Source organism: Ceratosolen solmsi, unplaced genomic scaffold (genome assembly GCF_000503995.2).
Source record: "Ceratosolen solmsi marchali unplaced genomic scaffold, CerSol_1.0 scaffold11, whole genome shotgun sequence".
In the NCBI taxonomy this organism is placed as follows: domain Eukaryota; kingdom Metazoa; phylum Arthropoda; class Insecta; order Hymenoptera; family Agaonidae; genus Ceratosolen; species Ceratosolen solmsi.
Genome location: NW_011948416.1, coordinates 1,534,144 through 1,552,946, shown reverse-complemented (window position 1 = coordinate 1,552,946; position 18,803 = coordinate 1,534,144). Strand labels below are relative to the sequence as shown.

At 22.7% G+C, this 18,803-nt stretch overlaps 1 protein-coding gene across 1 annotated transcript in view; it reads right to left on the bottom strand.

Moving 5' to 3' along the window:
* Positions 1-18,191, bottom strand: part of LOC105359149 (oxysterol-binding protein-related protein 9) — a 24,568-nt gene extending 6,377 nt beyond the window's left edge. The window contains exons 1-7 of the mRNA XM_011495651.1: positions 17,862-18,191; positions 5,548-5,763; positions 3,980-4,210; positions 3,438-3,513; positions 3,273-3,362; positions 1,975-2,068; positions 1,513-1,658 (exon numbers count right to left, since the gene is read on the bottom strand). Of these exons, the coding sequence (XP_011493953.1) occupies positions 1,513-1,658; positions 1,975-2,068; positions 3,273-3,362; positions 3,438-3,513; positions 3,980-4,210; positions 5,548-5,763; positions 17,862-18,098 (1,090 nt within the window). The 5' untranslated portion in view covers positions 18,099-18,191. The remainder of the gene's footprint in view (positions 1-1,512; positions 1,659-1,974; positions 2,069-3,272; positions 3,363-3,437; positions 3,514-3,979; positions 4,211-5,547; positions 5,764-17,861) is intronic.
* Between the last annotated feature and the right edge of the window lie 612 nt (positions 18,192-18,803).

Sequence of the window (18,803 nt, the reverse complement as noted above, 5' to 3'; positions counted from 1 at the left end):
AATCTGCTCGTTTACTTCTTAACTTCGTTTACCGTTTTAGACATTAAATTATTTGTTTTCATTACATTATTACCATTATAACATTTATTATGGCCTCATAAAATTATATTTGGATTTTATTATATCATGAAAATTATATTTAATTGCTAAATAATATTACAGTTTAAATGAATATTTCTGTTTAATCGCTATATCAATAGAGAAAATTACTTTTCTATTCTATAATCAGAATTTCATTATATGAATTATTTTATATTAATTTTTTATATATGTTAAAATATTATATTAAGATTTATCAGTTTTTAATATTATATTTTAAACTAGATTTATTATTTGATATAGAGTTTTTACTTCAACAGTAGGGTGTCGTACCATAATTTCATTATAAAAATGATTCCACACATTATATATTTAAATATAATTTATTATTTAGAAATTATAAATTTCGGAATATATAATTTTGTCATATATTTCAAATGTAATTAATAATTAATTTCATTTTGTACTCTGTTCCTTTCCTAATGTTTTAAAAACATTAAATATTAGAAGAAACTATAAGTGAATAACTAGTTTAAATTTACATTTATTTCAAGCTGTATTAAGGCAAGAAATATAATAATTAGTATTGTTAGTAGCTAGTATGAATGTAAAAGATGTATATGCATAATGTTACTTAATTAAGAAATTAACAGAGATTTCTGATTTTAAAGCAACAACTAAAATTCTAATTTAGAAATGGAAATAATGTCTATCGCGTAAAATAAAAGCTACTTTTAATATATAGTAATTTTAAATTTATAATGTGAAGTTATAATATAAATTATATACACTATAAATCAATTACATATTATATATTATTATAATATTAATAGAAAATTATATTATAGTAAATTATATACAAATTAAAAAAATTTTCCATTTCGATATTTCTACTCTTCAAATCATACGCATATTTTAATATCTTACCAATTTTTAATAAATTTTACTGCATTTACTTTGTGTACTAAAATGATTACACGCACACGTACGCACGCGCGTACCCACATTGAAAATATTTGTTTATATATAAATGATAATGTTACTTCAGTTAATTAAAATATATTTTTGAAATTAATAAACTAGATTTTAAGATTATTTAGAAATTAATAACTAGAATTTAAGTATTTTAAATTTTTTACATATTGGATTTATAAAATTGTAAGTAATATATAATTTATTTAATTTTACTTATTACATATCTATATTTATTATATTTATATATATCTAAAATTTGAGACTATTAAAATAATTTTAAAATTTATGACAATGACATTCCATAAATTATTGAATTGTTTACTTGGAATTCAAACATATATTATGTTTACAGAATTATATGTATATATAACATTAAATGTAACAATTGTTATTTTATTATATTTCTTTGGCATAAAATTACAGACATGTATGTATAAAATGAAATAAACTTTACAATAACTATTTTTATAGGTATTGAAATAAAAATAAAATTCATACCATCGTAATCTATTGATCCATCATGTTTAATTGGTGGTGCTGCTGGTATTTTTGTTATAGGACGATTTTCCGTTACACTGCTCTCAACCATGGATATTCTCTCACTTTCCCGTCTTTTCCTACAAATTTTTATCAACACTATCGAGTATCATAATTGCAAAAATTGTCAAACAGTGTCTGTATGATAATATTTATTTAGAAAAGTGATTAAATATAATTTTTAACAAATAATAATTATTGGAATCAATTTAAGTATGTTACTTGAACAATATAATAATTAATTATTTTATTATTGTTCTATATGATAATTTATTTTAATATTTTTTTTTTCATTAGAAATTTCAAAGAACATTATTTTACATTGTTTTTTATTTTTTAATTTTTAATTTGAATTTGATTCTTTATGAAGTTCAATCTTATAAAGGATGCAAAAACTATTCTTACGTTACTGATTGTGAAGGTGTTGGAGAGATCTCATCGGCAGCATCAAAATAATCTTCATCTTCGTCTGAAGACGAGTATGAATATTCTGGTACAGGAAGATTTCTAGCAGTAGCTATAAAATATAGAAAATAAATTTACTAAATTATGCGTGTTTTAATATTAGTTTTAATATAAGCTAAAATTTCGATTCGAAGTACTGAATCCAAAAAATTATGAAATATTCATCATTTTTGTCAAAATAATGAAATAAAATATAAACTTTGAAACGAATTATTTATTACTTATGATTAATTACATTCATTTTGTATTTTGATTAATTTTTTGATACAATCAAGAAATGGACGATCAGTTACATTTCATGTCATGAAATAAATAACTGAAGAACTAAAAATTTTAGAAATATTTGTAATAAAACTTAGAAAAAATAATTTTGAAGCTATATCAATTAGTTTATTAGCTACTAATACACTATATATCATATATAAACTATTTTTATTCTAAGCGATTTTAAAATTTAAAAGTTTAATGTAATTTTAAAAAATTAATTTACATCCTTTATTTTAAGTATTTACTTTTTAAATTTTACCTTTAAATATTTTAATTTATATTATTAAGTAGAAGAAACATATATTTCTGCAATAAAATTTATATTAGATTTAAACAAAATTTGATTTTTAAGGATAAGAGTACTATTAAAATATTCAATTTTTTATTTGCTAAAGCTATAATAGGTTTAGGTAATCTTTAATATATTAATATATGATCTGGGATCTGCAATATTTCCTTGCAAGTTAACTTACCAATCAAACAATAGACATTTGCTATTTCTGAATACAAGCGATCTAGAAATTTTTATCTGTTGTATGCTAATTTTATATATTTGAATTTTTTTATCAATTTTGAATTAAAAAAGTTCTATGTAAACTATGTAAATAAATTTTGTTTACCGTAATTTATAATTTATTTTCGAAGTATATAAGATCTTATAATGTAAAAAATTTCAAAGTTCTGATTAAATTTTTTCAACTGTTTCTTATATTATAAAAAGAAGCCTAATTTTTAATTTTCTTATAGAAATAGCCATTTTCTTTGTATTAAAGATGCTAAAAAATATATTGTCCAAACATATATATGGTAAAAATTATATGTTAATATAAGTAAAATAAATTTGTTTTAATTAATTACACTTCAACTATGCAAAACTATAATTTTAAGTTTTTTCGTTCTTGAAAAGCTATGAGAACCAACTGCGTTTGTGTAATTGAATCGTAAGATATTTAAAACGACATATTTAACTATAAGCAATTAAAACAAACCAGTCGAATTGCTAATTTTATGTTGTTCCATACACTCAGAGGCCAATTCTACGGTAGAGTCTACCATCTGATCTGGTTCTCTAACGATGACTAAAACACGAAAAACTTAACTGATAATCTGTTATGTAGGAGTTGCTTAAATGTATAAGTGAATTCAACACACACCACGTTTCAATGGAGAAATAGCCTGATTCGATTCTGTTGGTCCTTGATAAATACCATTAACAGGTATAGCGGTATTCTGTAAATAAGTAAAAAATATTAGTATTCAATTAAATATATGAATGAATTATTTTTCTAAATGTAATATTGACTTTAAATTTTTACGATGATTATTAAATTGAAGCTTTCATTCTGCTTAGATTAATAATTCTGCATTTTATGATTATTGCAGTTTTTTTTTTTTTAAATTGAATCTCAAACTAAACAATTCCAAACTAATTATTAATTCTTCATGTTATTGTACATAATTTCCTTAATACTGATTTTCTTTGTTAATTTGACATTTCTTTTTCATAAATGAATTATGTTTTTCCGTAAAGATAAGCTTCGAGCATTCATTCAATGTACAGTTCAATCTTAAAATACTACTACTTTTTATCCGAAGTATTTGAAATTTAATATAATACTGTATATTAAAAAATAAGATAAAAATAATAATATCCCCGGATTACTCGAAACTAAGTATGCAGATTTTGTACACATGCCTTAGCTATTTGAAGTTGAACAATAGCATGCTTAACAGAATTGAGCATAGCATTGGCTGGGCTTAGAATTTGTGTGTATCGCATCGTTTTATCGTCATTATCATTTTCAAAACTTTTCTGCTTTTGTTCAATGAATTTGATTTGGTCGATAAGAAGTTGGAGGTAAGCGTCGGCTTCCGCAACTTTGCGATCAAAGTCTTGTTTCGGTGGTGGTTTTCGTGGATTCCATCGCTGAAAATAAAAGAAATTTTTTTAATTGCCATCTTACTTATTGCATGCTTTTTATATTATATGTATCATAATTTTTAAATATTTATATTCATTGTATTATTAAATGACATTAGTCAATTTTTTTGTATGATAAGAGTCATATTTCTGTTTGATAATGCAATATAAGAAAACGGCTTATATATTTTTTGGTATCAAGCATAGTATAAGTTCAAATTAAACAAATTTAACGATTTATGTTATATTCTTAAAATAGCCTTAAAATCTAAGACATAACTTTAAACATCCATTTAAATGATATTTAAAATACTTATTTGTCAATTTGAATTAGTCTAAAATTAACAGAATAGAAAGACCCACAGGAACGTTAAAGGCAATATATTTTTTAATTTTTTTATAGTTCTTATATATATATATATATATATATATATATTAATATTATAGACGTAACTTTTTTATTTACACGCCGATTATATTTTCAATAATAAATTTATATATAATCATATACTGAATTTTAAAATTAACTTAAATATCTAATTATTAAAATGACTTTTACAACATAAATTGATAATTCATCGATATAATATAATATGGAATTTATGATGTAATATGTATATTTCACTTAACTATTTATATATTCAAAAAGTATTTCTAAAATTGAAGATAATCTAATATAAAAATAGACATTTTTTTTAAAGAATATATACAGCAATGAAAAATAAAATTTTATTATTAGAACTTATTACTAAATAAGCCAAATACTTATTACTAATTACTAAATCTAGCATTATTAATATGTGGAGTAGTAAAATTCAATTTTCTTAAAATACACTTATATTATAATGATTGGTATAATGAATGACATAAACTATTATTATTATAAATTTTTATGAATGTAGATTAAGAAAGTAAGATTTTGAATGAAAATAATTATGTTAATTTTATTTTAATTCATTTTGATTAGGCAACTTTGTCAATTTTCAACATTTATTAGGTTTAAAAAGCTAAATAGGAAAGAATTTAAAATAAATTTACATACTAAAAATTTAAATACTTTCATTTATTTTTGTATTGAACTTCTATTTCTAATATAAATAATATATAATATTCTACATTTTTAGTTAAGATGATAAATTATAAATATTTGTCAACTTGTTTCTAATTTGTTTTTTAAAACTTGTTTTGACACCGCGTAATATCTGGTGCCCTTCGTCATTAGATTAAACAGCATTAATAACTTTTTTTACATCAAAAGAAATGAAAAATATATGACATGTAAACAAGGTAGGTCGGTTTGCCAAGGCTTTCATTTCAAACGAACGTGCATAAAGTAAGCTTACTGTGTGTGAGTGCCGAAGTATCGTGTCCTCGAGGGCGCGTACCCAGCGTTCGCGTTCCTCACCATTGCGCGTCTGAAAGTGAAAGGTCTTGGGGTCGTCCTTGCTCGAGGAAGTCGTAATCGTGAAAGTGCTATCATCTTCGTCGTCGATGCCGATTACAGCGCCCTTCAGCCTTACACAGCCGCGACGCGCGCCTCTCATCATCTTCTCTTTGCTCTAAAATATATAAAAATTTTATATATATTTATATTATATTATAGTATATATATTTTTATCCCTTCATGGTATTATTAATTGTTACATTTATTTGCATGGATTTTGAAGTTAGCCATCTTTGCATTCGTGTACACAGTTGTAAATGTTCTTATATGAATATTTTCATATTTTACAATTTGTATGTTGATATGCGTATTGGTCGATTATGATTGGTCGGTAATAGATTGAAATTATGAAAAGTCTTTCCCTCAAATGCATATGATGCATACAATTTTAAATAATTGGTAATTCACTCTGTATATTAATTTTTAAAAAAATATTAAATTAATACGTAAACAGTATAGTAAACTAAATCAATTAAAATGGTGATTTATAAACTAATTTTTTGAGTATTATTTTTATATTTTTAATATATAATACATTGAATGATAAAAATACTACATTGAATATACTACATACATATACTACATTGAATAATAAAAATGAAAAGAGAAACATAATTTACGAAAATCATTACCAATTATCTATGAATGTTTCTAAGCTGATATATTTTATTCGAGTTAAACAACCAAAATAAATTTATAATTATCTAGAATAAATATATGTGAGAAGTAGTTGATATAATATAGAATTATGACAATGTTAATATATTAATTTCAATATCTCTTAAAACTAGTCATATTATTAGCATTTTTTATTAAAAAATATCATTACTGCAACTTTGATAACATTTCAGTTTGTAATCATTTTCTTTCATTTAAGTATAATAAATAATATACAACTTATATATTTTTGTATATGGAATAAAGGTATTATATAAGGAGTACAGGTTATTCTTTGAATAAAACATACATTTAATTGAATATTAGTCTTATTTTTGTATTTTTCTCAAAAATTAAATGTCATGTTCAAAAGCATTATACAAATACAATTTAACATGTATGAACTATTTATTAAGAGTCGTAATTATAAATATAACTATTCGAAATATGTTTATTTATTTATAAGTTAATTATACTTTGATCAAATATTGAAAAAAATAGAATTTTGCAAAGTAAGATATTGCAATTTTTGCCGAAATCTTTAATCTTTGATCGTGAACTATATTCAAAATATAAGTCACATAAGAAATAAACGAAAATTGTAGTTTCTATTTTATAATTTAAAAATTGTACTATTAAAAAATTAGAATTTCTTTGAAAAATGAATAAAATATATTATTATTGATATCATGATATATTTTATATTTATAATATTAAACATTTGCAACAAATAACATTTTATTTAACAGAATATCACTATTTGTATTTACGATTTATAGTTATTTAGTACATTATATAATTTTAATAAAAACTTTTTAATATCTATCAAATATTCAAAAATCAAATAAGTGTACAAAAAAAAACCATTAAAATTAACCTTCAAGGATTAGATATTTCGTAATATTTCAAATTTTGATTCATTATTATATAGTTACGTACAATATTGAATTTTACATGGTTTAAAATTATAGTAACTTGCCATAAATTATTGGAGTATAATATATAGTACTTTACATAAAATCATCATTATTCATTAGATTAAATAATTAATTTAAGTATGCATAATTTAAATAATTGACCAACTAATGAAATTACTGTATCGACTGAATTCTGTATGAAGTGTTTTATTATGGTTATCGATATCGCAATTTCAAATACGTATGTAAAAATTGAATTTACAATAAATTTACGATATTAATAATTTATTATTCGTTAAGAAATATTGTTAAATGCATGTAATAGTTAGTAAAGAAAATACAACTTAATAAAACAAGAGGACAAACGTTATGATTAATTTACTATTCTTTTTTCAAAGTTTGAAAATATTACTAAAATAGATAAATAATATATATAAGAATAATTATTAACATGAAATAATCAAAGTTAATTATAATTTAAATTTAATATTTATGAACACCCGGTTTTTAAAACTTTGTACAAAAAGATAAATAAATCTAAAATAGATCTAAAAGAACCTTATATACAATTTAACAAGAAATATAATTAAATGATATCTATGTTTATTACATCAGAAGATTTATTATTTTTACTTAAAATTTTTGGGAAGTTTTATGATCTCTATGAGAGAATTATAAGAGTGTATTATAAGAAATTTAAATAAATACTTATATATGGATTAGTAGTTTTTACAAAGAAAATAATATAAATCGTATTCTTTGATTATATTATATATAATTTAAAAATTATTATGATAGCAATAATTACCGTTTATAAACAGATTAATACTAAACATTTTTTTATATACTTTTGTGAATAATATGTATATATAAACACTTATAAGTACATGTACATGACGTTTTTATAGTCGGAAACTTACAGGAATAAATTATCGATTCTTGACATTTCTTTCAACCTTTCGAATTCATTATCATTTATAAATTAAATGTTATAATTCTCATAAAAATTTAAGATATTCAAATTGTACATTTTTCTTTATGAAAATAATTAATTTCTTTTTAAGTAATAAAATTATGAACGAACATTTCTTATTTAACATATATGTTAAAATATAAAAATAAGTAACAATTTTTTCTCATTATTTTCTCATTTCATAAATAAAATCATTGTAAAAAAATATTATTTTAATAAGCAATTTTCAGTATTTTTCTATTGTAAAGATTATTCTCAATATTATTTTACTTTATGCATATCAAATAATTATATCTATGATCAATGAATTTAAAAACAACATTTCTTAGTGAAAAATACAGTTTGAAATATAGATTTTTTTTTTATTACTTATTTGTTCTATTCTGACATCATACAATATTTCATAAATTGAGTAGATTTTGTATCGTATTGACCAATTACATATGGTAAGATATCTATAAAAGAATGGAATGAATATAAAATAGAAGTAGTTTCATTTTGTTTTTATAAATTAAACTTTATAACAATAATTATTATAAAAATTATAAATAAAAGAAAATGTTGATTTTAATTTTTTAAATTAGATATATATTCAAATAATAGTACCGAATCAGAATTTGATTACAAGTTATTTCTTCATCCATGACATGGACTAAGTCAACATAATCCTGTTGAAAGACTTTTTAGATACAAAAACTTTTGTTTAATACAATAAAACTGCTTTTCAACACTAAATTAATAACAAATTAATAATAAATATTTTTAAATAGTATTACAATTTGAAAAAAAATTACTTTGAATAACAATTACAGTTCACTTCTTCGAGATAATATGGAATTATTTTTGTTATTGTACTTTAATATAAATGTAGTGAACTGATTTAATTCGATTGTTTAAAATATGTTACTTTTTATTTATATACAACTATTTATTATCAATTGCATTGTTAAAATTTTAAAAAATTTACGAATAAAATGAATTTGAAAAAAAATCTATTAATTTAAAAAGGAAAACATTCCATCAATATAAGAATGATAAATTACATCATTATATCTCTGTTAAATTATTATAAAATTCTTTCTTAATGATAGACTCATCAATTATCAATACAATTTTTATGTAATTTATCCTTAAATAAACAAATTTAATGATTTGGCATATGATATAAAAATTAAAATTTGCAAATGAAGAAAAATGTTTTAAATTATTGACTACATTTATCTCAAGTTGGAATCAGTATTACTAAACTATTAACATCTCTTTAAAATAATTATTTAAAGCAAATTCACATTTGTTCATTTTATAACCAAATTTAATAATTATTAATAAAAAATTCATATAATTTTAAATTTGAATGAATGTAGAAATAGAAATGAGAATAGTTTCAATTTTTTGACTTTGGAACATAAAATAAAGATAATATCGAAAAACTTTCGATCCACAGAAAACGTACTGTTCTTTAACTTATTTAGTTTTTTCGAAAACAAAGAAAATTACCATGTTCACCTTTGAACTTTTGAAATTAAAAATAACACTTTATTTTCTTTTAAATTATTAACAAACATTTCCATGGTTTAATAATGTTATTCATATCTAATGCGATCAAAATATTATTGAGACTCTAGTTTCTTAGCACATTTACTGAAATATTTTAATAATGCATTATAAACATTTATTTTTAATAGATTTTACAAAAATTTAATCAAAAGCCTAATAAATATAGAAAAAATAAAATTGTAAAAATCGCCGTTAATTAAATATTTATGTATATTAGCTAAAAGGTATTTTTGTTGAATGAAAAAGTAATTCCTTAGTTTTTTACTCATATTTTTAATATAAAATTACTTTAATTTATTAAAATTGTGTTTTGAAAAAAATTATTAAACAAAATCAAAATGGAATATAAATAGTAAAAACTAGTTAAATAACTATGAATTTAGAATACATGGTTTTTATTGAGAATAACTATGTCATTTTTTAATCAATCTTGTTAGAATTTTCATATTTACTAATTTTTTTTTTATAAATTCTGTAGACAAAGACCCAATAAAAGGCATTTACATTTTGCATCCAGCTAGCAGGTGATACATTAATAATTAATTATTTATGTCCTCTTTTTCGTCATAAATGAATAAATAGTTTTGTTTTCTAGAATAAAACAATATTATGAAAGCACTTTATTGATATATTTTATTTTCAAAATTTTTCTAAAAATAAAACATCTTAAATTTTTGAAAATTAAAAATTTTATATTCAACTTTGAAATTGAAAAAAATATTATTAAGTAAGAGTAAAATAAAATTCATTAAACTTTTCACTTATAAGCTCATTGGACACAATGCATAATTGTATGTAGTATCATATGTACCACCAATAACTCTATTAAGTATGTATGCATTATAGCGAAATCGGAGATGACGATTTTAAGACTCAATTTTAAGAATTCATTCAACAAAACTTGCCAACTATAAATTTTTTTAACAATACATACACGTATAATGTATGTCCACATTGAGTACGAACTCGTGAAAGGTCAAGAGTTAAAGTTCGATTGTGCATGCAGTAGTGCTGTCTTGTTTTATCCAATACGTTAAAAACAAAAATTATCAGCTATAAAATCTCACTATGGATTATTTTTCGTAATCTTTAAATGAAATATTTCAAGCTTATTCGAATGATTTTTATTGGAATATTATTCAGTGAAAATTCTGTTTGTGATTTCATCATTTGGGAAATCAGGTTTCTTTTAGTAATCTTAATGTACAATTAATTCAGTAATCGATCAATTAATCTCTTCCCTTTTCTCTCTCTCTCTCTCTCTCTCTCTATTCATCTACCCGTTTATCTACCTACCTATCTATGTTTATCTATCAATTCATCTATTTATCTACCTTTTTATCTTAATTTCTTTCTCTTTAGATGTATTAAAATTTGGCATATTCCAAAATGATTGTTAATAAAATTAAACTTACACTAATATACATTAAAATTATCATAAGATTCGAAATAATTATATTTAATAATAATATCTATGTAATATTCAAAAAGTATTATTACTAATATATCTAATTAATATTTATATTAATATTGAGATTAATGTATTTTATATTTAATTCTCTTCTTTTCTTAAATTCGATACTTTACGTATCATACATCGTTATTAATCAAGATTCGTTTTTAGATATTAATTAATTTAGATATTAATTATTTTGACGTGTCAGTTTTTGACAAGTTTTTTATTTAAAAAAATTACACACACAAATTAAGTAAATAAAAATTAATAAAATTAAATGCTTTTAAATAAAGTTCTACGATATATAATTCTCAATCTTTACATGTTACTTCTAGACAAATGATATCATAACACTCTCTACTGAGCAATACTTCTTACTACTGTAATTACTTCAGCACTCTTGTCTAAACATTATTAGATCAAATCAACCATTTTAACATTTATTTAATTTCTTCTATTAATCTATGATTTCTAAGCGGTTGATATTAAACATGAAAAAAAAAATCTTTAGTGTTATTTTAAAATAGCTGGAAATTAAATATGGAAGTTATTCATTTAAATACTTTTCTAATTTGCAAACTTATTTATTTACAATATTTTGAATATTTTTGATCATTGGGAAAGCAAAAATCTAATTAATGTATATGAATATTGTATCGATGTAAATATGATTGTGCACATTCGAGCACTTAACAAATAATAAAACAAGTCATAAAGTCATTTAAATAATCTTGTCACATCAAATATATATTTCCACGGTGAAATGGAAATATCCAAAGTCAAAATATTACTATTGAGAAAGATGGTATTTTTTCAAATTGGAATAAATAATTTTTATTTATAGTGTATGAATAATGCTTTCGTACTTTGATAATTAATATAATAGTCTAATTCCCAATCCCTATTCATGGTTGCAAATCCCATAAGTGCATTAAAATATTCGTACATTTTCGCCTGTAACATTTTAAGTAACGTTTTCATAATTTTATTTACGTGTTTATTACGTTGATGACAATGCATTTAAGCAAATGAACATATAAACCGTCAATATCGCACCTCCTTTCCTTTCCACGGCCCTCTCTTCGGCGGCCACATAAACGCATATGCACACATACATGTACATTTGATTTGACCAGTACGTATAAATATGTACGCGTTTAAACATACAATTTAATTTTTTACGTAATTAATGCAAATGCTATTCGATTTTACAAGTATGCCCACTAAGTCTTTCCGGGAGTTCTTATCTTTCTTTAATGACGAAGATTTCCTTTAAAAAAAATACAGCAGCTATGTGAATAAAGGTTGGACAAAGTGAAACCGAAGACGAAAAATTTTCAATCTATTAGACAGTTAACCGTCGGCTATCGAAGTGTTCGTAGCACGTTTCAGGCTTTTTCGAGAGCCTTACTCGTAACTCAACTCTTTGACGGCCGACGTGCAATAAGAAAAGCAGCACATAATTGACTGGACCGTATAATTAGCATCTTATTTACCTCTAATACAGTTTATCTATATTTTTCCCATTGTTTTGAATAAAATTTTGACCAATTTATAAATATAAAATGGATCCGTGGAATGCTTTTATCGAGAGCTACAGAAACACCATCGTGGGTAAAATCAAAAGTTGTTATTTGCCAGGCGAAAACGAAATTAGTGTTCAAATCAGTAAATTGCAAACAAGTGTCGATTTATTGTTTTACCTTCAGTGATATTCAATGAATGCAATATATCAGTGTTGATACCATGCCCTTAATAATATAGATTTTTCATAAGAAAACCAACTCCCATTGCAGAGTATTAATTATTATTCATTGTCTCTTTCATTTCTAAATTTATTGATACAAGCTTTTTCTTTATATAGAAGTATTAACATTTTCAATGCCATAAATGTTAATTCAGTGCAAATATATAGAAATCAATTTATAAATTCAATATGTTATGATTAATATTTTTAAGAATAATATTAAAACTTGAATTACTTTATTTTGTAGGTGTGAATTTATACGAAATTACTTTTCATATTTAAATCACGTATTAACCAACACGACCAAATGTATGCCTTGCATTCCATTTCTATTACCATCGTAGATAGACAAATTAAAAATAATATTAATTTGATTGCTTCGAAATTTTGGTAATAAGAGTAATGATTAAAAATTCGGCAATTTCTTTTTATATACCTTATGAAATAATTTCTCTTTTAATAATTTGGAAAATTGAATATCCGAAGAATATAATATTAAGTGGTTTATAATCGTAAGGCCCATATTATTCGTTTTATTTTCGAAGATGGAGATATTTTGCGTTTGAAGTGTGGTGTATGATGACTCAATAAATGAAATTAAATTACATCGAATCTAAAAATGGTTTGCATGTATTGCAGACGAAAGAACAAGCGATTGGTGGCTCATTAAATATGAAAGCGTCATGTACGGGGGATTTATCGTGTATCTATATTTTGTGTTACGATGGGGACCTAAATTTATGGAAAACAGAAAGCCTTATAATTTAAAGACTTTTATAAAATGGTATAATATATTGGAGATAATCTATAATTTCTGGATTGTCTATGCTTCGATACAGTATGGTTTATTTACCAAAATAGGATTTGGTTGTTCAAAAATCGATAGATCACCAGTTGGAATTCCTATGAAAGTAAGTACATAGATTATCTTCTTAACATCTGAATATAATTTGCAAATAATGATGCTAGCGATTTTAAATTTACAAGAACACGAAGGTACTTATTGTATCTATAAAAACATGTATGTAATTTTAATATCTTTTATTAAATAACGTAATTTATTTACATTGTTAATTACATTTGGATTCGTACCTTTTAAGCATTTTTAAAAAAATTTTTCAGATTAATAATGTACTTAAAACACTAATATAAGTGAAATCATAATTAATTAATAGTATACTAATTCAAATTATCAACCAATTTGTGAGAATGCTTAAAAGCACTTTAAAAATATTGATACATTATTTCTTGTTCTATTACATATCTGAAATATTTATCTATTTTAAATTTGAAATGAAATCTTCACGTATCAAGTAAATTAAACTTAAATGTCTTAATTTATATACAATTTGAAAACATAATAAAAGCTATTCTAATTTAAAACAGTAACTGCAATATTTTATTCAATTTTAAACATATCTACAATTACAATACTTTAAGCTATAATTTTAAAACGAGAAGAAAACATTGGACATAATTATAATTAAGATAAATCGACCAGATAGTTTTAATGAAATTTTTATTGTCTAATATCATTTTAAATGATTCTGAATGTTATGAGATTCATTAATAATTTTTTTTAAAAAGGTTATGAAAATTTGAAAAGTACAAACTATTAAGAAATATTATCTTATTATAATGTAACAATAAATTTTCTTGAAACTTTGGAAAAGTTTGATTATTATAACTAATATATATATAAAAAAATTAGAAATTCTTAAATACAAATTTATTTATAACATATTGACAAATCTTGTAAAAAAATTTAAAAATTATATTATATAAAAATTTATATTCTTTTATTGTTAATATACTCCGTCATTTTTATTACTTATATATATATATTCAAATTATTATAATCAAATATGCTAATTATTTATATTATAAAATTAAAATAATTTAATAAAACATAAGCTATGCGCTGCTCATTACAATATTATACAATAATTTATTAAGTGGATATTCAAAACCATAATTGTCATATGCTAAATTGAAAATTCCATTTTTCAATTTAATGATTTGTAAATCGGTTTGTTAATATCAATACATTTTTTATCTTAATTACTTCAATATCATTTGTTTTTATTAAATATGCTTCTATTTTTTTTTAAAATATAATAAAGCTAAAAAAAAAACAAAAAAATAAACAAATATATATTTATTACTCATTTAATGTTGCAATAAATTTATTACATAATCTTATAAATCTTACTAAAAATTTGTAATGATATGTATACATAGGTATTTTATTGCGTTATATAAAAGAATTTCCAAAATATTTTCCTCCTTAATCTTAATTACAGACTGCCAAACTTTTTTACTGGCTATTGGTACTGAAAATAATTGACCTTAGTGAAACAGTCGTATTCGTATTAAGGAAAAAACAAAGACAAATTTCATTTCTTCACCTCTATCATCATATATCGACAATATACTTGGCTCATTCATCTACGAAATTTTATCCTGGTGGCATGGCTCTATTTCCAGTATGTTTGAATTCAGCTATACACGTTATCATGTACATATATTATCTACTTAGCAGTCAAGGACCTAAGATACAGAAATTTATAATGCCTTTTAAACCATACATCACTATAATGCAGATGGTGAGTAATACATAAAATTGTTTATGATTTTATTTTAAGAAATAAAGTCAAAAGTATATTTGAAAAATCTTTTATTATAAACTAATAAGATTTCGTACTAAGATACTCCAATTATAATGTTATAATGTTTTTCGTATTTCTTTACAATTATATTATTTATATTAAAACTAATTATCCGAAAAATAATAAATAATTCAACTATTTATCCAATTAAATATTAATAAATATAAGACATATGAATAACCTCTAACCGAAGAAATAATCTTATTAGTAAATAACTTGCATATTTTTTTATCGTTATAATGTAAAATATATTTTTATAAATAATTTGATAAGTTCAAAGAATCGTTTACTAATCGATAAGTACATAATATATATTATTTGATTAATAAAAGGATCGTATTTCTTTATTATACTGTATATTTTTTTTTGTAAATAATATTACTTTATTATTTTTAGGTTCAATTTTTTATTTTATTGGCTCATGCAATACAGGGATTATTACCGACTTGTAAAGTTCCAATTTGGGGAGCTGCGACTATGTTCACTAATCTTGTAATAAATTTTATTCTTTTCTATAACTTTTATAGAATAAACTATAAAAACACGGAAAAAAGCAAAACAAGCTAAAAATGATAAAGCATTATAAACTAATTAAATATCTTTCTTATTTAGATAATTATTACATTTATTATCAGAAAAATATTATCTAAAGTAAGAACTTTAAATTAAATTTACATTTATTATTATAAATTAATAGATTATAAATGTTGAATTCATTATACATTTCTTTTATGTTTGTGTAAAATATTTATAATTACTATAAATTTCATATAAAAAAAAAACACTGACTATTTTCAGCATAAAAACATTTACATTTATAAATTTATATAATAAATTTTTTAAATAAAGCTTATTTATTAAATTTATACAAAATTATATTATTGTACTGCTTAAAAATATAATAATTTTATTAAAGTTAAGTAAATTTTTTTAATAATTTGAAGTGTATAAGATATTGTCATTTCAATAATTGATATTTCATTAAAGAAAAGAAAGACATAAGAAAAAAAAGAGCAGTACCAATGAAAATATATATTACTCCAGCTTATATATAAAACTATGGAAAAGTAATATGACAAAACATTAAATTAAAGCTGAAAATTATATAATTACCTTTTATAATTATTATCAATAAAATTGATTTGAAAATAATTTTATTAAATTTTATGTAAAATTTTATTATTCTACATAGGACAATAGCTCTATTCAAATTACAAATGAATAAATTATTTTATACCAATAGTTGCTTTTATTTCATTAGCTTTTCTCAGCAAATAAAGAATACATTCTGTAATATAATTCAATCATAATCTGATTGATAAATTAACATGTAATATTGTATATTTTATACAATTCTACATTATGAAAAGTATGGAATAAATTATGTAAATACTCAATAGATAGTATCAACCGTAAGTTAGTGAATACAATAAAGCGAATCGAATATTATAAAATATGATGAAATTATTTGAATGAAAAATAGACATTAACAATAAGAACTATATAAATTTGGGATATTAATTATAATTCTTTAACATAAAGTTGATTTATTTATTGTTGTAGAAGCAATTTTAAGCATCTGCATATTAATTCAAATTATAGATTGTACAATTGTAGAGAAAAACTCAAGTTAATAAAAATTTAATAATCAATTGAATTGAAAGTATTAAAATACAATTGACTAATTTATTATATATTATGCTGTGATTTATTCTTATCTATGGAAAAGGGTCTCAAAATCTCCAATTTATTATTTTCATTTTTCTTATAAAACCAACAATGATTTATCTTCCCCAATACATTTTTTATTTTATTGTTTTAAATCTTTGTTCTCTTTTTCTGCTTCCTTTTATTTCTTAATAATGTTAGACATGAATTCGATATAATCTATTCAATCAATGTGCTATAAATATTTCAAATAATTCCGCACTTTTAATGATAGATGGTAATAAAAAGTGATATCGATAGGAAGTGCTTTTCCGAAAGAGGATAGAATCTTTTAAATCGAATCACATTTCAAGAAAAAAGCGACTAATGTGCAAAAATAAGCAAAGTCCATATAATTTGAAAATTAAATCTTATAATATTGCTGTAAATCATTCAGTCAGCAAAATACGAGAACTAAAGTGATCTATTCCTTAACCTACTAACCTCAAAAAAGCCTCTGCTTAGCCTGTGTCACTGTTGATGTATACGCGATTAACATTAAGAAGAGTAAGAAAATGTAGAAAACTCACCGTGTAATAGGAGAGTAAGCCGGCATTGTCATCCAGCACGAACCAGCGATATTGCCAGCCATTGACAACGTTCGTCCACTTGCTTAACGAGCCCTCCATCGTCGATGTCGACATGTTGTTTTGCTTGCCCTGTGGGTGCGCCGCGCCACGCGAACCAGATGCGGCGCCAGCGTTGTTCAGATTCAGAGCCTTGCGTACTCGTCGTGCGAGTCTCTTCATCGCATCGCAATTTCGCATCCATTGGCGGCTATGCTAATATGTACAGGCAGTACGGTCTTTCGCTCCAACTTTCCTTTTATTTTACGACGTTGTTAGATTCAAAGCTCACCAGCCACGCGACTTACTTCATGTATATATATATATATATATATAGATAGAAATAAATTTGCGGTCGATTCACGATGTCAATATGTTATAAAAATCAATGACGTTTTTCGCGGTTTTATTTTGATTAAGGACTCTTCGCAGGACACGAGGAAATCACCTACACGCAAGCACAAATATTTCTGGCAGGTGTGCAAGTCTATAAATGTCTCTCTTTCTCTCTCTCTCTCTCTCTCTATCTATCTTTGGCACGCGCGCGCGTGTATGTCTAGTGTTCTGTATAGTAATAGCTCTTTTGAATTTTTACGTTGATTTTCTTAATTGAATTTTCTGATCTTAGAAACTTCGTTATTTTGTGTTACATAATGTTTTTATATTTTTCAAATTACGAATTGGATTGAATATAAGATTTTTGTTCATTCGCATGTATTAATAACCTTGTGTACATTACATTTGTCATTCTGTGAATTCAGTATAAACTATAAAAAGAAGTACGAATATCATCGGAATTAAAAAACGGTTATTAAACAATCGCTTATAAATGTTTTATTTACTCGTCATATTATATCTTCATCACATATTTCTACAGTCTTGGTTATCGTTTGAATTTCTACGGGA